This window comes from Siniperca chuatsi, linkage group LG17 (genome assembly GCF_020085105.1).
Source record: "Siniperca chuatsi isolate FFG_IHB_CAS linkage group LG17, ASM2008510v1, whole genome shotgun sequence".
NCBI classification, from domain to species: domain Eukaryota; kingdom Metazoa; phylum Chordata; class Actinopteri; order Centrarchiformes; family Sinipercidae; genus Siniperca; species Siniperca chuatsi.
The window spans coordinates 14,021,827-14,046,305 of NC_058058.1; the positions used below are offsets into that span (position 1 = coordinate 14,021,827).

At 40.1% G+C, this 24,479-nt stretch overlaps 2 protein-coding genes across 5 annotated transcripts in view; one reads left to right on the plus strand and one right to left on the minus strand.

Annotated features, from left to right (window-relative positions):
- Positions 1–331: 331 nt before the first annotated feature.
- mrpl53 (mitochondrial ribosomal protein L53) lies at positions 332–4,429 on the minus strand. The gene is made up of 3 exons (XM_044170718.1): positions 4,272–4,429; positions 1,563–1,675; positions 332–542 (listed from the first exon to the last, which is right to left on the minus strand). Exons 1-3 carry the CDS (start codon positions 4,364–4,366, stop codon positions 424–426), a joined length of 327 nt encoding a protein of 108 aa, XP_044026653.1. The 5' UTR covers positions 4,367–4,429; the 3' UTR covers positions 332–423.
- The window catches only part of pag1 (phosphoprotein membrane anchor with glycosphingolipid microdomains 1), a 52,753-nt gene continuing 32,664 nt past the window's right edge, over positions 4,391–24,479 (plus strand). For 2 of the 4 annotated variants that reach the window (XM_044170712.1, XM_044170713.1), the window contains exon 1: positions 7,515–7,792. The gene's annotated coding sequence lies outside the window, so the exon portion shown is untranslated. Of the gene's footprint in view, positions 4,464–7,512; positions 7,793–24,479 lie in introns of those variants that run through there. The other 2 variants (XM_044170714.1, XM_044170715.1) reach the window with 2 other exon arrangements.

The following is a 24,479-nucleotide window of genomic DNA, read 5'->3' on the forward strand; positions in this document are numbered from 1 at the left end:
GACCCTGTTTGGAGCACAGCACATTTTTAGCAGTTAAAGCATTTCAATTGATGTCTTTAAAATAAGTATAGCTGATGGGGGCTAATGTCAAAACTATTTCCCCTTAACAAGAGGGTGCAATCATTTTTTTCTCTCAATTTGAACGTAGTACAGTTCATGTTGACAGCAAAGAACATCTGGTAGGATTTGATCCTTAAATGGTGGAGAAATTTGGAACAAGAGGAAGAGGAGTAACTGACTCAATATCATGCCTGTCCAAATTACATCACATCAGAATCAATGCAGAGTAGCTTCAGTGAATCAACGATCAATTTACACCAGAACCACCACATTTAAATGAAATAATTTTATTATAAAACATCCAAGATTATACTCCGTTAAATACAGATAAATTCAACACAGATATATTTAACATGAAGATCATTATTTTTTTGTTGCAGCTTTTGCCTGCGGATCCTTGGCTGTGCACCGTGACTGAAATGCAGTCAGCATCTCACTGCTGGTCAACTTTGCTCCCTTCATCACCAGCCTCTCTCCATCTACTGTAGTAGAGAAAGACATGGACACAATGAAATGACTCATAATGATAAAATTACTGGTCTCTGTATAAGGAGTACAAGAAGCAAAAAGGTGAAAAGTTCACTCTGAGAAAAAGTCAAGTAACACACAATAGATAACATCCGTACAATGTTCTGCTGACCTATGGCAGACATTTCTACTTTTCGTAATTACTTGACTCATTGTGTGTGAGTGATACTTATTGCGTAATATCAGCAGTAAAAACAACAGCATGAAATTCCAAGACTAGGTCATACAGTCCTGAGTTGTATATACTAGGCGTTCTGCTGCAAGTGCAGCACCACCTTTTTCTTTGTTTAAAGAACAAGCAAGGTTACCACTGATGCTGGACTGACAATGCACCCTGCCTTTTCTCACTTACACCCACCAGAACAACACAGTGGTTTCACTGGGTCAAGTTCATTAGCTATAGATCAACTCTCAACATAAACATATCTCAAGGGACTTTCTTTTAAAGACAGAGCCCACCTGGACCTACTGAAACTGAAAATTAAAACTGGTCAAAATGTTGTCTTCAAGCTTTAAGAAGGAGACTTTAGCAGGAATGAGTCAAATTCAAAGAAAATAACAGAAAAGAAAGTTGATTTTCTTCAATATCAAATCTGAGGACATAATATATCAGTGTTCTCCAGGCGCATTCATTTTTTGTTGTTACTCTGCCATTGTCCATCTCTCTTTACCTCTCTCTCTCTCTCTCTGTCTCTCTGCCAAAACATCTTAAATGCATCAGTGTTACATGTTTTCTTTAATATAGTCTGCTTGAGATTTTACAGTTGCCAAATTCAACATCCTGTCTTAGATAATTACTATGCCTTAGACATGTAATTTCTTTATAGTATAAAAATTATTAGTGAAATTCAGCTATAAAGAATCTAGACTAGTTACAACAGAAGTTGGCTTCATGGGGATAAAAAAGACTGACAGTTTATGACTACATGAGTGGATTAACACAACACATCTGACTGTGGTCAGGTAATACTTACAATAAGTAATATCCACTACGGGCTCAGACTTGTCGTGTTTCACCATGGATATAACTTCACAGTTCATGTTGGTAGCTCTGGCCTTCTCTGAGCCCACCTTGGCCAGAAACTCTCTGTAGGGCAAGAGCATATTGCAGATTGATTACAGCAGTGATGGAAAGTAACTTATTAAAAGTACTGTACTTCAGTACAATTGTGAGATACTTGTATTTTACTTGAATATTTCCATGTTCTGCTAATTTACACTGGTATGGCTACATTTACTTAAAGGTGCTATTGAAAACATCCAGCCACTAGGTGACGTACTCCCCCCCCAGTTCGTTCCACAACATGCATATTTCATGGTCAAGAGGAGTGAGACTCAGCCATATCAAGTGATGAATCTTTCGTGATAGAGTAATGAATTCATTTTGCAACATATAGCTATACATTAGCTATAGATTTAGGTTTCTTTGTGTGGTGGTGTTTCATGTAACGTTATCTATGGTATTCTTAGAATATGGCTAGCTAGCTTTAGGTAACCCTTTTTTCCCTCATCATTTAATAATTATAGGGGCCCTACATTGCAACACGTACCATAAAATGACATTTCAGTCATCATTACACTATAAGACATTAGGTAAATATTTACATTTTAATCCAAAGAGTACAGTACATTGTAGGGATGCTATTAAATCCGACAGCGCTCGACATTAGACAGACAGCTACAGTAAAAGTTGACGTTAACTAGTGTTAGAGTAGTGTTGACCTAACATTAGTCGAAGTGTTTTCTTGCTGAAAACAAATCTCATAGCAGATTATAAAAAACAGCTGAGTACCAGCAACAATGGCTACAGGGAGAAAGGACGACTGTATGATCATATAAGTATTTTCAGATGTTTATATTAACGTGAGTACCGTAGCTGTTTAGCTCAAAGCGGCTGGCTACAAGGCTAGCTAGCCACAAGTACTTCAGCTAGTGTCTCATAATAGGGCTAACGTTAGACTGCTATATGAGATGACACCCTCAATAACAGTCACGTTTTGGGTCCTAACAGAATAATGAGCAGATTTACAGTAGTTCTGAACTTTAATTTACCTTCGACATGACACATTGGTAATATATTGGGATCCCACGTCCACTCTGTTCTTAAAGAAGAGCGACCATCTTTTCATAAGCGGACCAGACCGCCACAATCAAGTTGCCCTGCATAAGCTTGTACTGGCCCCGGGCCATTGGTTATGTCGGATCCTGGTCCACTTCTAAATCCCCTCTGATACACATCTTCTTTATAATGTTACATTGTTTGAGGGAACTATAACGTTAGGTAACTGGATGCAACTCCTCAGAGATTGAAGCTGTTGTTTTTCTCATTTTGACAATCTAACCAGTGACAACACATCAGTTAAGGTTTTAAGGACTATGACTGTCGTTAGTTGTTGTTTATTTTGTTTAAATATGCAGAACTGTAATATTATGGGTTATTGTTGTTCGTACAACAAAGCTAAGAAAGCTAATATGTGCTTACGTCAGTGTCCGTTTTTTCAACACCAACTGGCAACTATACCACGTGATACCAAGGTCGTTATACTACTGGCTCACAAGCCTTGTTAGAAACAGGAACCAAACGTCAGACATCTCACACAGAGATAAACAAAACATTCATTTTGGACCCGTCAAAATTTAAAAATGATTAATTCACAATCATATTTTTTTAGGAAAAGTGATACTTTTATTCCGCACCTTTCTAAAAGCATTGTGGATTTATATATATTTGTCTACATAAAATTTTTATCAATATAACCTTTAACAGATCTGAATAATTCTAAGACACAATGGTTGTTCACATATAGGGCTTCATCAAGTAACAGTAAAACATTCTTCACCAAATCATTTTTATTTTGGATTCTATTCATGGCGTGTGCAGATATCAATAACTTAAAAGGCCCTACACACCTGTGGTTCACCAACACAGGTGTTTTCACTTATTTTGCTTGATTATACCTCATCTGAGGACTGTGGGTGGCATATGTTACACCTTTATTATTCTCATTGATTGATGAAGTTCATATAATTCCAACAAAGCTCAGCTCAACGTTAACCTGTGCAGTCTAATTAGCCAGAATTAAGTGAAAACACCTGTGTGAGTGTGCAGGTCCTCTATTTAAAACTGTTTTAAATCAATTCAATTACTCCTCTTTCTAAATTTCAGACAAAATATTAAATAAGTTTAGACTAAAACTAAAGTCATATACTGTGTAAGTCAACATGGCAGGTAAGTATAAAAGGGGTTTGGCTGTAAAATATAGTAAAAGTATAGTAAGTAAAATATAGGGCTTTTACCTCAACAGGTAAGTATGGCAGGGAAGAATATGTATTAACCTATGTATATTAGGAGTAACTTACTGTAGCTATGTAGAGAAAGGAAAACAGGTAAGGTAGGGGGAAATCCTTATGTCGTCGTGGGTTTTTAATGTCAGAAAGTCTTCTCCAGTCATTCTAGTTAAGACAATAACAAGTTACTAACTAAATAAAATACAACCTAAACACTAAACTATCGCAGCTAATTGAACTAACTAACGTTAGCTAATTTAACTTTCTAGTTGTGACTGCAGTTTGGAAATAACGCTAACGTTACCTCATTGTCAAATTACGGTTGCAATTCACTGTCTAATAACACAAAACGATTATCCGACACAACAACACATTAAACACACAACACTTCTTACCGTGTAGACCGGACATTAGACTCAAATGGACAAAACTGAACCGATATTTTCTTCACAGCCTTCAACATCACGGTCGCTTTACTGGGAGCCGCCATGTTTTCTGTTGTGACCTCCGTTATGACGGAGTTTGACGCGTCTCACGTGAGCCACTAGAGGGCGCCAGAGGATAAAGGACTCACCAGTGTTACGGAGGTGAGTGGGAAATTGATACAATTAAGGTACAAAAAATGTCACTAATAGGCGCACATACAGGATTCTGTGATGACATAATGATGATTTTAGGTTAAATTTTTCTGCCTGTTCATTAGTTCAATCTATTTTTAATCCTATGCTTCTTGGTTTTTTAGTGATAAATATTTGAACCTCCACCTGCATAGTTTCATTAGCCCGTAGGCAGGGCTCATGAATATACAACATTTTGTTTTTCTTCCTTACAATCCTTCAGTATCCTTGACAACATTTGATTTGCATCTTGTATTTGCTCTTTGAGAGTTGGTGCATTAACATTTGTGAGGTGAGGCATGAAATGTATTGGCTGCAATACTGTACGCCTTATATGTAAATGAATTCCCAACATGGGGTCTAGAGAAGGTGTTGTCTATGCTGAGACCGTTTTGGTTGCTGAGTATAAGTCTATACTCTTGAGGTTTCTGGAGGTATCAATGATGTTCAACCACATTCCTGCTCTCTCCAATAATGTCAGGTCTCTATGTAAGCACACTAATAACACCACTAGTAGTAAGATTAACAGCCTTTTTATATATGTAATTTAAAATGCAGCACAGTTAGTGATATGTAAACAGCATCATCTCGTTCACAATGACATGACAAAACTCATTAAAGCAAACTCACGAGGAAACCGACTGTGGCACCTTCCTGTAATCATCTGACAAACAATGTCACAGAACAGAATTAGAGGACGAGTGTGTGTGGGGGGGGTCTGTCAGGCACTAAGTCAATAAAGGAGGAGCTGCTCTCCAAATAGACAATCAAACAGACACATCTCATAATCAAATAGACAAGGATGGGAAATGGTCCCCAGCTACTGAAGCTTCCTGCCCTCAGCAAATGCGGGGATTTAAATTTTGACTGTGTTAGCACTTTGGTCAACTTTAATCATGGCATGAATTGCTTTTGTGAAATAAGTAAGTGTCTGTATGTAACGGAGGAGTTTGCAGCATCAAATCAACAACTATGCAGTTTTTTCAAGGAAAGGTTGTCAAATAATATTTTCAGTTGAGTTGAGAGAGAGAGAGAGAGTGTGTGTGTGTGTGTGTGTGTATTTATCTCTTGGCCACATTTTGTCAGCAGTTGCAGTAAATGTAAGTTCAGTTTATTTTCTCAGTAAACTGATAATTAAGTTTCAGTGGTCAGATATTCTTGTCTATCACCAAATGACTTTTTCTGAAAAAGACTCAAGAAAAGAGAGAAAACACTGCATACTAATCACCTCATCCACCCATTTTGTAAAAAAAAAAAAAAAACTAGCATTGCATTTGCACTTCCTTGACCTGTGGTCAGTATAGCTGGGTATTTATAGCCACCCTGTTTTCAGGGCATGTTAAGAACAAATGTCTTATTCTCAGATCAGCACACCCGAGCTTGTGCAATTTATCGTAACTTCAACACGCCTCAAGTCTCTTTCCTGAACGGCCAACAATCCAACCCGGCCTGTGACGGTTGGACAGTGGAGGCAAGGGGCTCTAAATTTAGACATACGGCTACTGAGAGGCAGAAGCATTTCCTATGCACTCACCACACCCACCCCAACACACACACACACAGATACTTATTAAGTAGTTGTACTGTATGTGCAGCAATAAGAAAGCAGGGAAAGAGGGCGCTCAGAAACAATGAATGCTCAAGGGGATGGTTGACCTCAAAGAAAATAGAGTTATTGTCTTGGTGCAGGATTTCATCTATCAAGTTCTCTGCCTGAGCACAATAATAAGTTAGGAAATGTCCTTTTCATTATGAAATGATCTTACAAGGATACACTGGTGTTTAGGATGTTCTGCTTGTGTCCTTTTTAAAACTGTTAATGGTACTGGACTCTCATTGTTGCTTCTACTACTTGGTGTAAGACAACTGTACTACATACTAACAACTAACATAACATAGTTCAATGTGTCACAACACTGTTAGTTTAAGAGTTCATACACCATCTGCTAGATTCACACCTTGGGTGACACCTAGTTTAGGTGTGAATATGGAGTATAGAAGCTGTGGTATTGTCAGATTGTTAAACATGGCGCTCCTCCTTAGTGAATGAATTGGGAAAGATTGTAACAATGTCTGTGAGAACAGCCAAGGGGTTTCTCGGGGAATACCGGTGCATTTACTGTTTAGAGAAAAGGTATTTCCCCCTAGAGAATAATATACAGTATGCAAGGAAGTACTGTATTTGTTACACTAGTCACTATTCAAGTTCGTCTCCCTAAGGAACTCTGGGAAGTCCTTAGGGTGTCCCCAGGAGTGCGAAGAACACAAATTCACTGTATCACTGACTAAGACTGATGGAAATGAAACAGCAGTGCACTTTGAAGTATATTTCTCACTCTTTTTAAGTGTCTGTTGTTGTTGTTGTTATTATTATATGTTTAATATTCTATATTTTACATTCCACATCTTATAATTTTATATTATTGTCTGCTGATTTGGTGAACTCATCTGTTCATTTTGTGGGTTTCTTATTGTCATTTATTTTCTTTGTATTTTGCTTAATCATGCTGTATTTATTAGTTTAGTTTTTTTCCTTTGTTCTCTCTCTTTTGGTTTTATGCTGTTGTATATGGGTGCAAATAAAAAAATCTATAAGAAAACTAAACTATTCACCTAGACATTATTTTATTTAACATTCATATCTTATAACATATCTTAAATACACCCAATATATATTTAACTACAATATTAAGTTTATTATTATTATTATCACATAATTCCATATTAAATTATTATATGTGTTATATTTCACTGCAAGGGCCAATGAATAAGCCTCACCCACACATTCCTGTTTCTATATTATGTATGTATTATAGTAGTATAATCTTGCCAAATACAAGATTAAGTTTAACAATACTTGCCATCATCCCTGGTTATGCTCTCTATGTATTTCTGCTCGTGAGGCAATACAAATGAGCTCATTTAATTCAAAAACCAACCTACCAAGAGCCAGTCAAGCTTTAGTAATCGTGAACTACGTTTCCCATGAAGCTTCGCGCGGCAGCTCTCAGGCACTCCTCCTCCCACCAGCGTCCTGCCCGGCGGAGCTCAGAGCGGAGCAGACTGAGATGAGCAGCTCCGTGTATCTCCGTCCAGAAATGTGCGCAGGGTGAAGAAACGCAAGAAGTCGCACCGCCCTCTGTAGCCTCCACAGACAACATATCACTCTCGTTTCTTTAATGTAGCACCGGCTCTGCCTTTAGACGGAGGATAAACGCGCACTGAACAAATCAAACCACTTTCTGCTTAACCAGCCGCTGAATGCTGATTTTCATTTGGGATAGTCCTCTCTCTCTCTGGTAAGCGTTCGTTTCATATCTTCACATCTGTATGTAAAAGTTGTGTTGTGTTCCTGTTGTTTATTTTCCACATCATTGCTGCACTGGGCTGAGAACGTGTGTGTGGAGGGACGCATTGGGAAACTTCACTGACAGAGGTGGTTCAGTAGTTGTGACTGCGGCAGCCTCAGTGGTCGCAGTGAAGCCAAAATTGAGTAGCGGTGACAGTCAAGCCTGAACAGGGACTTGTTGCCTTCCACTAAAACATTTCGCCTTTCTTGTTAATATTAAACAGTGCAGTGATGCTTAAATATTTTCGGAGCAGCTGTCTCTCTCTGCTCTGCCTTTTTCATTTGGCTTGTAGTTTGTTCTCTCCTGTCCATTTTTCATTCTTCTAGGCTGCTGCATTAGGTTCATTTTTAAGGGAAAACTCGTTATAATTCTGGCAATTTATTGCTTATAAAATACAACTGTATAACCTTGGTGTTTACCTTCACATTTCCATAACGACAAATCTTAATAGCATTATGATGTTAATAGACTTATATCTGGGGTAGTGAGGTTAAAATGTCTTTATCATCTCCTCCTGCTTGTTTGTCTCCTTGTTTGCAGTGTGTCTGTATTGATAAAAGAAATTGCTTGTGGTCTGGCATTCTTCTACATGGGTTTTTTAAAGACTCATCAGAACATTCATGGGAAACAATTTGATCTTCAATTGTAGGAGATACGCCTGTACTTGTTTTTGAGTTGAAATCAACTTCCCCCATAGTGACAGATATACTGGTTTTATCACAAGCATGCACACCTGCACAAGGCATGCACACCGACACCACACACACACACACACACACACACACACATCATACGATATACTGTATGTATGTGGATGTTGCTAAGCCCTCTGGATACCCCCAGACATGCATAAACAGCACTGTCCTCATTGACACAAGTGGCCTCTCCTTCCTTATTGCTGGCATGCACGCATGAACAAACACACATACTGTATGTGCATATGTGATGCATGGTGAGGCAGAGGCACACACACTATTCTACAACCATCTTTCTCTGTAATTGTAAATCAGAATTTCTTCTCTGCTGATCTGCCATATAAATAAACACTGTTTTTCACACGTCAGTTCTTCTCGAATTCTCCCTCCTCGCCCCTAACTCTCTCCCACGCACACACACACACACACACACACACACACACACACACACACACACACACACACACACACACACACACACACGGGCACATAGAGCCAAATGCCACCAATAGAAACCCCCTCCCTCAGACTGAGTTGATGTTGTTGAATAGGAGCTGTTGGCATGGCATCTACCCTGCAGCAGACTGGCTTTCACAGAAGTTGACATTCACTTTAGCAAACACAATTTGCACTTTGTTTTAGCTCCCCTTTGCTTTCACTGCACTTCCTTGTTTTATATACTAAACATTAATGAAATTGGTATTTCCCTGACTGACTTCTTTTAATAGCAACATGGTAAATAAATACCCACCGCTCTGTCGAATCTGGCAACAGTCGTGTTTTGAATCCTAAATCTGTAACCGAGCCTGAAATTAGTGTAGAGTTCTTTCAAACATCACACGACAGCCGCAAGAAATACCATTCTATGTTTAAGTCCAGCATGGAAGCAAAATGATCTGAATGATGCTAAAAAAAATATCCCAAAATGCTCACCCTTTCTAGTTTTCATGTCATTGTATTGTGTTTATAAGAAAGTAGCTGGCAGGCTTTTGCAGCTTGTAACACGCACATGTCAGAAGGTTAGGGCTGGATGTCAGTGTATGACTAAATCTCTGTTACTCTATAAGCGATTGACTGTGTGGCGGCGAATGTAAGAGGACAGCAGCATGACAAATGCTTTGTGACAATTTTAACTTCAGCGTATTCATAGCATGCTGCTAATGGTGGTATTTGGATGGAGACGAGGTTGGGTACTTGCAGCTGTTGCACGTAAGAAGGGAGATGAGTCAGCAGCAAAAGGGCCAAGAGCGTTCACCAAGCAGTTTACCAAACTGCACCAAAAAGTCCAAGCCTTTTGTTCACACACCCCTTAATTGAAAGGATCACACTCAAGCTGTCCATCCAGCTTGGAAACGAGGATCTAGCCTCAGACTACATCCTCACTGAGCCAGCTAAATCTGAAAACCCTGCTTATATTGTGTGTGTTGTGCGTGTTTCATTACAACCAAACTCGTGATTTAGTTTCTCCCATATCTGTTAGTTCAATATGAAGCTGGAGCCAGGAGACGGTTAGCTTGGCTTAGCATAAAGACTGGAAAGGGGAGGAAACAGCTAGCATGGCTCTGTCCAAAGTAGTGTCCGAAATGAACTTTTTGACTCACCGGCCAAGGGGACTGGTAGATGAAAAAATCCACCGGCCAAGCATATTTTTACCGGACAAAATTATAAATTGCCTTTTTGTGTCACATATACATTTGTATCAGTACATTTCATTAAGATAATAAGATATTGTGTTGAATACAAACTTAAAGAATTAAATTTGAAGTAAAATAATTTTAATATATTGATCAATGGTTAATCAATTCAAGCCTGAATGTAACTCAAGAAGTTGTTGATCTCAAAATTTTACTGAAGTATTTGCTATTAAATGTACTTAAGGATCAAACATAAAATTAATGGGTCAAACACAGGACTTTCACACAGGAGACCGGGGTTCATTTCCTGAGTGAAACCAATAGTCAACGTTGATTGTTTTAAGGAAGTAGTTATTTTAACCCAAACCATGATCTTTTCCTAAACCTGACCAAACTGTGACCGTCAGCTGAAGCGTTTCTCAGCAAGCTTGATTTTGAAAGTCTAACCAAACGTTGCTTATTTCTTATTGCTTGCTTGACCGCGGAATGAGAACGTGTTGAAAACGTGACACTGCCACGGTGGACCGGCGGGTGTATTACACGCTTTGGTGTGATGCCGGGGGTTGCAGCAGCAGACCGGCAGCAAGTGATAGTTTAGTGGGATATCTGATGTTATGGTAAACAGTGCCGGGAAACTAGGAGTGCTCGAGACAGTCAGTTTCGCAGCACTGTTTAGACGCATGTAAAAACACATATGGTTGTGTGTGTGTGTGTGTGCGTGTGTTTGTCAAAGTCCGACACAGACAGCAGAGGACAGAAGCAGTGCGCCCGTAAATGAAACACGCGGTAGAGACTCTCAGCATAGTTTGTTATTACATGACTATTTCGGTGGCAGTTAACCGTCCAAGATTTACTCGCCAAACGGAAAATCTACCTGCATTTGGCACTTGGCGTGTATTAATTTCTGACTCTGGTCCAAAGGTTAAAAAGATCTGCCTACCAGCACCTTTAATGCGCTCTAATTAACACATTGTATCATGTGTGTTTCATCTGTACAAAACCCAAAAGCGTAAAAACCACAAGTTGCTTTTTTTTGTTTTCAACGTGAGGTTTTCAGGCAACCAGCGGAGACTTCAGGAAGTCAGTGCTCCTGGCCAACAAACAGTCCGGCATGTAGCCCCCCCCATCATATCCCAACTTGATGCTGTTACACTTCAGTTTTTGTACAGACGAAACAGAAGAGCTGTAATGTGTTAAGTAGTGAGTTTCATAGGCAGACAGAGCCAGGCTAGCTGTTTCCAGTCTTTATGCTAAGCTAATAATGTCTCTTGGCTCCAGCTTCATAGTGAACTAACAAATATGGCAGTGGTGTCAGTCCTCTCATGAACTCTGGGCAAGAAAGCAAATAAATGTATCACATGCTTTTTTAACCTCACCAGGCCTGTTCAATCCTTGATGTAGGCTTTTGAGTCATAGCACCTTGTGGTGAAATCACTCTAGTAGAAAGTCATTTGCATGACCTGAACCGTTCCCCATTCAGCAGAGGCGAGGCTGAACAGCTGCCTGTAATTCTGCACTCATTAAAACTAGTCATAATGTGTCTGGACTGATAGAGAACACAGGGATGTTGCTATACTGGGCTTGGATGTCCTGCTGCCTAAAGGATAAAGGATAATTCGCACTCTGTCTGACTGCTGTGAAAGTAGAGTTTCATCATAGGCTGTCAAGATGTCGTTTAGCAGACTACACACATTTCACACTCACTTAGGCATTAACAAGCAAGAACCCCATCCCCATCATTGGTAGGCAAACAGTGGAGTGTTTGGCTCTGCAACCCAGGTTTTGCAATTACCCCGTACGCCCTGTTTGCCACCCCTGTCCATCTGAGACACACACTTCAGGGAGTTAGACCAGGATTGAGTCTGGAGGAAGCGCGTGTTGCTGTGACTACCAAAGAATGTCTGTTAGATGTCAGGCTTACTTTGGATTGTGCAGGATTCTACAAATATAGAAAATACAGTGATGTGCTGTTGTTGGAAAGAGTTTTTTTTTTTCTTTCATTGATCTGGAGCAGAGCAAAACAGAGGAGCTAAATGTAGTCTAATTATTTTTCCCTTTAGATGCAGTTCCTGTCATGTTGGTCAGGAGGGGACTTATCTACGTTTTATGGTGTTAGCTGTGGCTTAAGTATCCACCAAAACATCACTGAAACGTCATCTTTCATAGACATAACAAAACTAAACGACACGTTCCAAGTTGGCCTCTACTTTGTTTTCACATTGCACAGCTTAAAGTTGTTTTTAATTTTAGGAAGATGAGGGTTTTCCCTAAGAAAGAGGAAATGCTTAAAAGCCACTCACACAGACCGTGGCCATTTAGCAGTCGGCAAACTGTGGTTGAAGGATGCCTTTGTGGGCTGATACTTGTTAACTGCAAACTGTCAAGGAAGCACCCATTTGTGTTTCTGTGTAGCTCTTATGAACATTTACAAGCATTACATATACACCGCTTCATGGGCTGAGCTGACAGGGTTTCAGTCTCAACTCCCACACCTGCACAAAAGCCAATACATATTGTATATTCAAAGTGCTCTAAATTTAAGGCCTCACCAAACTGCAATGTAACAAGTCTGTGGTAAATATTTATTTATGATTTAAGGGTTTGATCATCATTAGCGTGATTTGGCATCTTTTAAATTCAGTGTGACTGCATGGAGTGATGCTCATTTATCTTTAATCTGTAATTTTGCTATATGAGGTCTGTCATTTTAGAAAGCAAGAGAACTCGCTGCTGGTGGAGAAATGATCATTAACTTTGCATTTCTTCACTCCAGTCGAATTAGGGGCGGTGGCTGAAAATGCTTGTAAGGATTAGAGGGTTCAGAGTGAGAAATGGGACAGAGAAACAGAGATTCAGTCAGTGAGTGAAGTGGGGATTGAGCAAGAGAAAAAGCTATTAGACGGAGGGTATGACAGAAAAGGAGAATAAAAAATGAGATAGCAATTCTAATAATAAAAAGAGGTTATTGATCTAGAGTGCATCAGTTGGGTTATCACTGGTACTCCTCTTGGTCTCCTCAACACTATTGACCCTTGCAGAATTGATTTTTCATATGTTCTGTACAGTGTAAAGGTCACTTGTTATGCTTTTTGAAATCCCATTTGTGCTAGTTATTAGAGCACCCAAAGTGCCTCTTCTTCTGAATGGGACACAAGTACACAATCTTCAAAGGGTGCACTTGACAGAGTTTATGGATCTTCAACAGGTTTAGAGCTGCGTTCGGCTCAGAAATGCAAATTCGCAGGGTGAAACCAGCACATGTTGAGAAAGATAGATGACTGATTTCTTTTTACACCTCAGTAAGATCAAGACATACTCCTAGCATCGTATTTAAGGCAAGGAAACTACTTAATGTTCCGCTGAGCTAAAACAAAGCAAAATGTGGAGCTTCAGACTTTGGAAAGATTTATCACCTAGTAGGAGAATTTGTAGTAGAGCTAAACCTTTTACAGCTTTATCACTCTGATGTTATTAAATACATTTTATTTCCGTATAGGGAGCATTGTCAGATCCATATATTACTGCAATTTCTTCTCTATTTTCTGTCTGGATTTGTGGTATGTAAGAAAGTGATATGGCTTAAAAAAAACTCTTTTTCAACCATGTACAGCTATGTGTTTGTGTGTGTGTGAGAAAGTGTGTGTGTAATATATCTGCTCCACTTCTAATAGCAAAAGGCAACGCCTTTGAGACAAGAAACAGCTGAGCTCATTATGTAAACATACCAAGCACAGGTATGCCAAATCTCCAATGTCAAATGTGTGTATGTGTATGTGTATGTGTATGTGTATGTGTATGTGTGTGTGTGTTTTTGCAAGCAACACCTTACACACTGTTGAAGCCAGACTTGTTTGTCCTGATGTACAGTAGTTGGAATCCTGCCTGATCCTGTCCAGAAACACACACACACACACACACTTACCAGCCAAAACACACCAAGTGCTAACAGACATACAGCACACACGCACCCAAATGTTACTCATGTACACACACAGAAACAAGCCCTCCTATATGGACACACATGTATAACTTAGATACAGTCTGTCCAATCTCACCCACATAAAATAGAACTTCAAACACACTTGCCTACACATCATATTACGTGATTGTTTACCTTTCATACATACAGCACACACACACACACACACACACACACTGTCATCAACTCAGGGTGGCCCTTAGCAATTTTCTCAAGGATAACAGGGTGTTTCAGCTCGTGTTCAACTATTCTGCAGTTCTGTTATTGTGTTGTGTGCAGACTCTCTCTGCTACAGCGCAGAAACAGGCCTCAGCTCTGTGCTGTTGTGTGACAGAGTAAGAGAGAGAGCGAGAGCATGAGAGAGGGGTTGAGGGAGAGTGTGGCGTGTTCAAGGCAAGTAAACACTGCGGATGCGATTAACTGAGATTGCCTCTGGGAAGCTCTAATGGGAAATCAGAGTCCCTCTTCCCTGGAATTGTGGGTAACACAAGATGTTATGTATTCACCCACTGATGTTAGAATCTACATCGGGGGAGAGAAAGAGAGAGAGGTTGAGGAATTTGAAATAACTTGCATTCTGGTACACTGTCTTTGCCTTCTTGTGAGATCTATTCAGAGCTTTCAGCTGTATCACACAGTCTTCATCAACGAATAGAGTTTGCTCAGTTGTCATGAACATGGATCTTGACATAAAAAAGCTGATTGTTCTGTCAAACTACTATTTCCAAGGCCAAGAATGAACTTTCATGCTCAAAGGAATAGGTTTTTGAGAAATAAATACTTTGCTTTCTTGCCAGGAGTTAGATGAGAAGATTGATACCACTCTAATGTCTGTACGCTAAATATGAAGCTGCAGCCAGGAGACAGTTAGCTTAGCTTAGCATAAAGACTGGAAGCAGGGGAAAACAGCTAACCTGTCCAAAGCAGTGTCCGAAATTTACTTTTTGACTGACCGGCCAAGGGGACTGCTAGATGAAAAAATCCACAGTTTTTTAACTTTCTTTTGGAGAAAAAGATATCACTAAGACAAAGTGACAAATATGATTTCAGTAATTTTGGGTCTGTTGACTCTAATGTCAGCCTAGGTACCCCTAGAAAACGTAAAATGGTGTATTTCCTTCAAAAATCCCTGCGTGTCTCCCCATTTCACTCCCTTTGGTGTCCCAAGCATTCTCAGTACCAAAAGACTGGCAGCCTCTGATGGACACTGCTTTTACATTGTGTGCCACCAGGTTGGACTTTGCAGGAAAATCATTTTACTTTGCCCACAGGCCCACACATCTTTATTCAAGTTCTACTGATTCCAGGTCTAGCTCTTCAGGTCAAATAGAGTGAGGCCAAGGACTGGGAGGGGACAAGTGGCAACATCCTCTCTGTAACAGAAGCAGTGGGGTTTATGGGAAGTGTAGTTTTATTTTTGATAAACGCCACAAATACAACTTGTAACACCTTTAAGTGCCTGAAATGTGCCATGCGTGTGTCATGTATGAACGAGCTGTGAACCTACGGTGGCTAAATGATCAATAGCATGCAGAGCTCTTGGATGGGTGAGGTGAGGTGATGGACAACAGACATAGGTGAGTGAACAGAGGGTGTATAGGCTGTCCTTTCTCCTCAGTGTAAAGTGCTGCTGATGCAGCAGACGCTCACACACAGTCACACACTGCAGGGCTGGATTGCTATAATGTTACCCAAGGGGAGGATCCTCATCTCACACTCTGCTGGCTAAAGCACTGCAGGGAGGGTTCCCACACACAAACACACACACACACACACACACACACACACACACACACACACACACACACACACAGTACACAGAAAGGTCTGCATACACACTTATGCACGTACTGAGCCATATTTATATTCTGTGCAGCCTATTCGTTTTTATGTCTTTGTGAGAACAATATCTGTTTCTTTATGTAAGAATCTGTATTTCTTTTATATTCTGTCTACCTTTCTGTTGGACTCACCTGTGTTGGCTTCCTGCATATACAAGCAAGCCTTTGTCCTTGTCTGCATCTCTGTGTGTGCATTTCTCTCCGGGCATCTTTGCCTACAAAGATTGTTTGTACATTTTTGTTTTTAGAATATGAGAAATGCACAACACAGTAAGGCAGTGTTCTGTCAATGTTAGTAAGGTCATCATGTGTTTATGGGGTCAGGTGTTTGACATCATGTGTTTGGAGAGAAATAAAATATCTGTTCATGGACAGTTTATAACTGGACCTGAATGAGTGTCATTGGGGACATGATGAAAAGGCAAAGAGATGTTTGTTGGTTGGCTGGCTGTGTCTATATTTAGCATTTGTCTAACTTGTATGCAGTGTGTGTGTATCACATGTTTACATGTATAGGCCATTCCCTGTAAATTGGACATAGCGGCGAATCACACGCACATTTCAGGTGATAGTGTGGTGAGGTTTTGTGCTCTACAGGGTGGTTGTCTGTGCAGATGAAGGATGGCACAGCCAGTGGATTGACTTCCATCCATCACCAAGGACCTTAGGCTGGCTGACACCATTTTACACCTTCTTTCTAGCTATCTGTGCCCCCCGTTTGTTTGTCTCTATTTTATATCGGTTTATTCCATCTTCTCTATAACCTTCTGTCACCATGTCTCACTTATTCACATTTCCCCTTTATTTGTCTCCTTATGATGTCACCCATCTCTCCTCTACCCTTTCCCCTCGCACTCTTTTACCACCTCTCTCTCTCTCTGTCTTTCTCTGTCTCTCAATGTCTGAAAACCTGCTTCCCTGCCACTGGGATTGATCTTGAGCAGAGGCAGTCTGGCACACACACACAAACACACACACACACACACACACAAAGACAGTCTGTTCTGCTTACAATTTAAGCGTACCTCCCTTTTCCCTTTTCCCAAGCAGGCTCATAATAGGAAATGCCCCCGTTATCTCTACGGGCACCTTATAAGCCGTAGACAAACAAGGTGTGGGTACATGCTCTGCTATGCGTGCAAAATGCAATAGTACAAGGCAGAAATTACATGGCCAGCCTTTTCAAACTGTTTTCCCCAAGTGTTTTGTGTTCGTCAGTGTAGTAATGTGGTGAGAGAAGGTGAAGAACAGACAGGTGAGAAAAAAAAAGCGAGAAATGTGGGAAATGAAGTGAAAGATGGAGCTCTCCCGGGTCAAACATTGGTTTTTAATAGGAATGATTACACCGATTATAAAATTCTGGGCCTATATGATGTTTAAAATATCAATTTGGCCGATAGCCGATGTCAATACCAATGTTTTTTTGTTGTTGTTTATTTTGTTTTTGTAGTTATTTATTCCCCCTTTTGTGCCAGGAAACCAATGAAATCTTCATTAGTGTGGAGTGGAAGGGGCGTAAGCCAAGGGGCCACAATCAAACTCACTCTGTTATAAATACACGATTGCATGAGATAGAGTATTTATTTCAGTTCTATTCCATTCAGAGTAAGGCTGCAACCAATGATTATTTTTCATTAGCAATTTAATTTAATTGCATTCATTTCCAGAGGTCAAGGTAGCATCTTCAAATTACACTTTTTTTCTGACCAATAGGCTAAAACCCAAAGATATTCAATTTACAATCATATAAAACAGAAAAAGGCCACAAATCCTCACATTTGAGATGCTGGAACCAGCTAATAGTTGTCTTTTTTGCTTGATAAACGGCTAAAACGATGAAAAGTTTATTAAAATTGTTCCAGATTTACTTTCTGACTAATTGGTTCAGCACCAAATACTAGTGCTAGTCACAGTAGCTTCCCAAAGTCCTTTCTATTTTCTTTGTAAGTACTCCCCACACACACATTTTCTCGGGATTGTTCATCATTCAATGAAGAGTTTAAAGAGTGGAAAAAAACTCACAGTTGGTTTGTACTCAAGTTCGTTAGCTCAGTCGCTAACAGGACAATAAGGTCACACAGCTTATTCAGATGACGTCTTTGTAGTAGGGCTGTCACTTTTCATTTGAAATTCGATGTGTCATTTGAATGTGGGAAAAAATGAAATATTCATACTGTAATGACCTGTTGCATGGCCTATTGACTAGGAAGCTAAGCTAATAAATAAAAATGGAGGACGCTAGTGAGCAAAGCTGATCCGATAATCACGACTCCGAAGCATCTGCAGCAGTGTGTGGGTTTTTTGTCTTTTCAGTGATGTCTTTGACCACTGAGCTTGTGGCTCTGCCCTCACTTCAACATTAGCAATAAAGGAAGTGATCAGTTTAGATTCCGTGTGGGCTCAGAGTGTATGATTGTTTGAAGCTATTATCTGACTGGTACAGAGGAAATGAGCGGCTAGTTTTATTCATTTTTCTCTGGAGAGTAGCCTTTAGCCTGATTGCAAATGTTTTCTGCAGGGACAGTGTTTGTTAATGGACTATAGGGCGTTATGTCACCAGAGAGCACGATGTGTGTGTGTGTGTGTGTGTGTGTGTGTGTGTGTGTGTGTGTGTGTGTGGGAGAATGAGAGAGAGACAGACAGTGTCTGCGTGGTCAAGTCTGAATGCAACAATTTGCAACATGAGAATTGGAGTAAGCTTGATAAGGATGCAATTAGAGCCATTAGGACTGTTTGCACAAGTTTTCTCTGAGATGAGGGGATTGCTTACTGATATCCACAAGTCATCCAGGGAATTTACTCTCCGTCCCCCTCTGTTTTTCCCCACTCCATCCTCCTCCTCCCTTTCTCCATCGCAGTCACTGCTGAGCTCCTTGAATAGGCTGGTTGTTTGCCTCCGTTAGCTGCTGGTAAATATGCTTCACTATCCAGGAATAGACAATGGCAATGTCAAAACGTAAAGGAAGGGAGGGGAAAAAAGGGAGCGAAACGAAGAGAGAGTGACACAGAGAGAGAATTAGACAGAGAGAGAGTTCTGAATGAATGAGTAAATAGAACTGGAGAAAAGATGTTTGAGCCAAGTGGAAGAACAAAGAGTTGATTGTTGAGGTAAGTTTGGGGCATTTCAGTTCCCTGATGTTTTTCTTAGATTCCCTGATGAAAAGTTAATGGGTTGGGCACGTTTACTGTGCTAACACTTTCACTCTATGGTGCCCATCAAGAAAAGGGGGTGATCTACAGTTTTATTTATTGAAAGAACTATTTACAGCATAATTTTGCAAGAATTTAGGTTATTTGGACAATTAGAGCTATGTATCAAATCTCAGTACTTTTTTGGTACCAACTGAAATGTGTCCGTTACAACCGTAGTACCGAAAAGTACCGAAATATGGCCTTGAATGATTGCTCAGATTTGTGTTTTTGGTACCCCTTTAGAAAGGGTTTTTATGTTGTTAACTAATGGCTTTATTAATGGTTAATAAATAATTTACTATTTAGTTAGCTAAAATTTAGTTATAAGCCAGTAATAAAAACAAATTTGGGGTTGTCAGATTGTGAAAGATTCCTTTGGCCAGAGTTTATCCTTTCTATTTTGTAATAATGCCGTTATACATGTTGGGAATCAATCTTAATTCTGCACATATATGGCTGTATTTTAACTAGGCAAAGTTAGTGCCTAGTGTTTAGACAGCATTTGACATTTGAGAACTTTTTTAAATAAATAAAGTGAAGCAAATATGTTTATATTCCTCAAAGTAAGGCATGCAAAAAAGTATTGTTTTGGTATCGGAACTAAAGCTAATGTATCAGCACTAGTATAGAACATTTTCATACAATGCCCAGCCTTAAATACAATAGAGCTAAAACCACTTCAATCATCTAATCATTTTGATAACTGATTAATCATTTAAGTCATTTTTCAAGTAAATATGCCCTCAGCCTCTCAAATGTGAGGATTGGCTGCTTTGCTTTGTTTTCTATGAGAGTAACCTGAACATGTTGGTCAAAACAAGCAATTGGACGATGTCCATTATCAATTAGACAAAAAAAATATCAGCAGATTAGGAGATAATGAAAATATTTGTTAGTTGTAATGCAAAAATACATCAGAGAATAGCAGGAATATAAGGCAGAGAGGGTAGAGAAAACATCAGATGTCAAACCTGAATGCTGCATCTACACAAAGTTTGTCAAATGCTTATCTTTGACTTGTATAATCTTTTTTTTTTCACAGCTCAGTGGGGTTGTGAAGAGTACCCACTTGGCCCAGGGAGTGACATGTTTGAAAAATGCCTACAAAGCTTAAATGCTTAAGTTGCGTTGTGGAAGCTGCACCTTTTCTTGGATAGCAGGAGTGGGAGTTTTGACAAGATGAAGAAAAAGAGGGAGGGGAAGATGAAAGTGGTTTACCTTCCAGCTTCTAGTAAAGAAAGTGATCCCAGTGCCAGAGAGAGAGATAGAGAGAGAGGGATAGACTTTTTTAAAAGAGAGAGATGTGAGCTTGAAGAGACCCACCACAGCAGGGTGCTCTGCTGAGCTGCAGTGAACAGCGAAATAAAAAGGTTTTGAACCGGAGCCAGGCCCCTGGGTTTTCTACGAATACTGAGGGACCGAAGAGAGGAGAAAAAAAAAGAGAGGAAATGATGGGAGGAGAGAAAAGTTAAAGAAAATAGAGGATTAGAAGGGAGGGGTGAAGATGAAAAGAGTAGCAAGGAGACTAGAAGAGAAGAGGAAAGTGGAAAATAGGAAAAGAAAGGACAGGGGAGAAAGAAAGTGGAACCCTGTGTAGTAGAAAAGTGCTTTAAGTTTCTGGGACACTTTCTGTTATGATCAACAGCAAACATTCTTTGTACTTAGGGGAGAAGTGAAACCGATTTTCAAACATGAAGCCTCCCTTAGAGGATGTGAGGGGATAACAGTTGAACTTTATTAAAGGCACTACTTTAGGTGGAGGTTTGGATATGACTCATTCAGAGATGAATTCAGGAGTGTCTCTAGAGCCAGAGGAATGTAGGAATGGAAGGATGGAGCTGAGGATAGGGGAAGAAATGAAGGGAGGAGGAGGAATTTGGGGAAATGAGCCAATGGCAACTCAGACAGACCAGGAAGTGACCGCAGGAAATCCAAGTTGTAATCAGACCTACTTGATGCTGATTCGCTAGACATAACAGACACAACATTCTTAGCACTCAGATGTAAAATTTTCCAATCTAATGTTATCCTTCTTGCCAATTTTCCTAATCCTGAAGGGCAGGACCTGATCCTTTATAGTTTTGGGGAAAAAGTTGGCTCATCTGAAAAATCTCTAAGCATCAATGAAACGTCTTTGGCAGTGAATGAGTGTCTAAAAATTGGATCCTCGGAACCCAGGCAGAATTTATTTGTGTGTTTTTAGCCACACTAGCGCCATGGCTCTAGGGAAGGCAGTGTTGGTCTGTTTGTCGGCTGGTTGGACCAACACTTTGGTCCAGACTGAAATCAATCTTAATTTCAACAACTATTGGATGGATTGCCATCAAATTTTAATTTGTCCAATACTTTGGTTTATAACTACCTGCTAAACATCAGCATGTTAGCATTGGCATTGTGAGCATGTTAGCATGCTGACGTTAGCATTTAGCTAAAAGCATAGCTGTGCCTAAGTACATCCTCACAGAGGCTTGGCTGTAGACTTGTTTACTGTTTACCTGCTAATGCTGCAACTAACGATTATTTTCATTAGATTATTAATCAAATTGTTTGTTTTATCAGACAATCCAAAACCCAAATATCACAAAGAAAAGCATCAAATCCTCACATTTGAGAAAATGTTTTGCATATCTGCTTGAATAATGACTGAAATGATGAATCATTAATCAAAGTTGCAGATTCTGTTTCTGTTAATCAGCTAATTGATTAATCAACTTTTTAGTGATATTACCTGCACTGAAAGGTATACTGAAGATTATCATGGTTCACTTGGACCAAAAAGGTTATTAGTATAAGCTTATTATAAATCCATGCCTACAGATGTAGCTGTAAGCGGGTGTTTCTCTTTCTGCTGTGTGCTTTTTTGCTGCATTCTTGCTCTGATTTGAATAAATGTTCAGAGAATAGTCTCTTTTAAGTTGTCAGGAGCAATAAAGAATGGTCTGATGAGGCCTGTTTTCATCTCACAATAAATAGTACCTATTCAGTCCTCCTGTGTCTTGTTTGAAAAAACAGGGTGCAGTGGCTGCTGCAGTGCTAAAGCAGGAGAGACGCAGGATGGGGAAATTCCACAACAGCTCTCACTGTACATTATTTGTCAGTTTGCTCCTCTCCCACCCCCACACAAGCACCTTTGCCTTTCCCTGTGATGATGCTCACACACATATACACTGACTCGTGGCAATAAACACACACCTGGTCATAAACCAGTAAATTAAAAGCCTGACTCGGCGCAACAAATGAGGCTGGAGGATTAGCTTCTTTATGAAGGTTATTTTTTTTTAGGCTCCTCTCAGCTACACAATGCCTCAAAAAAAAAAAACGCGTGGGGTTTGGCTTTTGAAAACAGATCTCTGTGTCTGGGTTAGGTTTCAGTGGGTTTGGGTATCTCATTGGTTTTGACTTCCAATAAATGTTGCTTTATAGCAATTTCATGATTTAACTTATGATATATACATGAAAAGTGACTCAAAACTGAGTATTTAAAATAAATTTGGTTTTTGTGTTTCTGCCTGTCTATCTCAGTTTTACGCACAATAACAGACCTGCCCCTCCTTCCATCCAAACACACAAATGTACAAACCCCTCGTGCCTTGTACACACACACACACACACACACACACACACACACACACACACACACACACATAGAAATCAGTGTTGGCCCTCAGCCTACGCAGTAACTAATCACTCAGACAGCGTGGCCGTGCCCTCTCATTAAGCATGCTGTACGCTGAAAGCAACACCGCTAATGACTCTGCATTGCCTGTTACACACACAATACTCTCAGACTTAATACCATAATAGCTAGCATAAGTCACACAAACTCTACAGACAGACAGACGACACTGCCCAGCTGTTTTGCCTCTGCAGAGATGTCTTGCAGAGTGAATTAACAGGGAAAGTTCTGGAGAGTGTGTGATTTTCTACCCTGACATATTGAAAGTAGCAGCACAATAGCTGTCAGTTAATGTGTGCAGATGTGCTTTTCTGTATTCTATCAATAAACAGAAGCTATGCAGAGATTGTAACCTAAAGCCCCCTGCGGTGCTCTCCCAACAATACCGTCGCTGTTCCAGAAACTTCACATCCCATTTGTTCTGATGTCTGCACTGCCGGTTCACTCCCAGCTTTTTTACCACTTGTTTCCGCGCTGTCATCTTGCATCCGCTGATGGTTGGAAGTTAGCATATAGCCCGTTCATTTATTCTAGCAGAGAGTTTGCCCGCTTGTGCTTCACGAACTTGACACTGTCAGCCAAGCATGCACAGATTCAATCAACAACAATTTGCAGGGAAGCAGATCGCAGTGCTGTTGAATCCAAGCCAGTATTGTTCACTGCCTGAAACACTATCTGCTCCTCCTTTTGTGGAGCTCTCTGCAAATACTGGGGTGTGCTTCATGAATACAAAGAATTTTGTATGTCTCTACTTTGTTGCGCTTCATGCTGTGTCTTTCGGCTTTTGTTTGTCGATTGGCCCTAAACTCAGTCTTTTTGTCTCGTGCCGTTAGCTGGTGATGAATTGCATGGATAGTGTAACAGCATTGATTTCTATTTTCTCAACTTGAGGTAGCATATTGACTGTCTTAGTAACTCAATCACTTGGACAATAGCACAGAGGAACGAGTGTGTGTATGTATACAAGTGTATACAGGCTTGTGCTTGACATTGTCTTTCATTCTTTCCATTTCTGATTGTGTGCAGGTATGAGAACTTGCATGTGCCTTATAAATACGCATTTGTCCGTGTCTTTGGATTGTGTTTTCATGCATACACAAGTGTTTTTATGCCCGTGTGTGCCTGTTTCAGTGTGTGTGCAGATCTGAAAGGTCTGCATTATCAGCCTCTTGGCAACAAGCAAATGGAGAACCACTGAGTTCTGTTCTGTCTGTTCATCGTCAAGGCCCTGTCGCCCCGGGTTACAGGGTTGCTAGGGGATGGATGGACAGACTGGCATCACCAAAGTGCCAGCTAGGCATGTGGGCACTCCGTATCCTGATTTCCTGCTCTTTTCCCTCCCCTTCATGTTGTACCTGGAGAAGCCTGTGAATGATTTTTATTTGAAAGCTCAGTTGGTTTTCTAGGAGTCATGAGGTTTATACACAAAAGCAGTGATGCAATAAAGGAGCTTTCTCAGAGCTGAGTTTAATATGTACAAGTCAGTTTTCCTCTGTTGGTGCTACTCAAAAAGGCACTCCACCAACAATGATCTGCAGACGCTAATACAGAGTCTAATACCAAACGATTTGGGGCTGAGGACACAATGTGTGCTTGTTAATATTTGGCTGTCTGTTAAA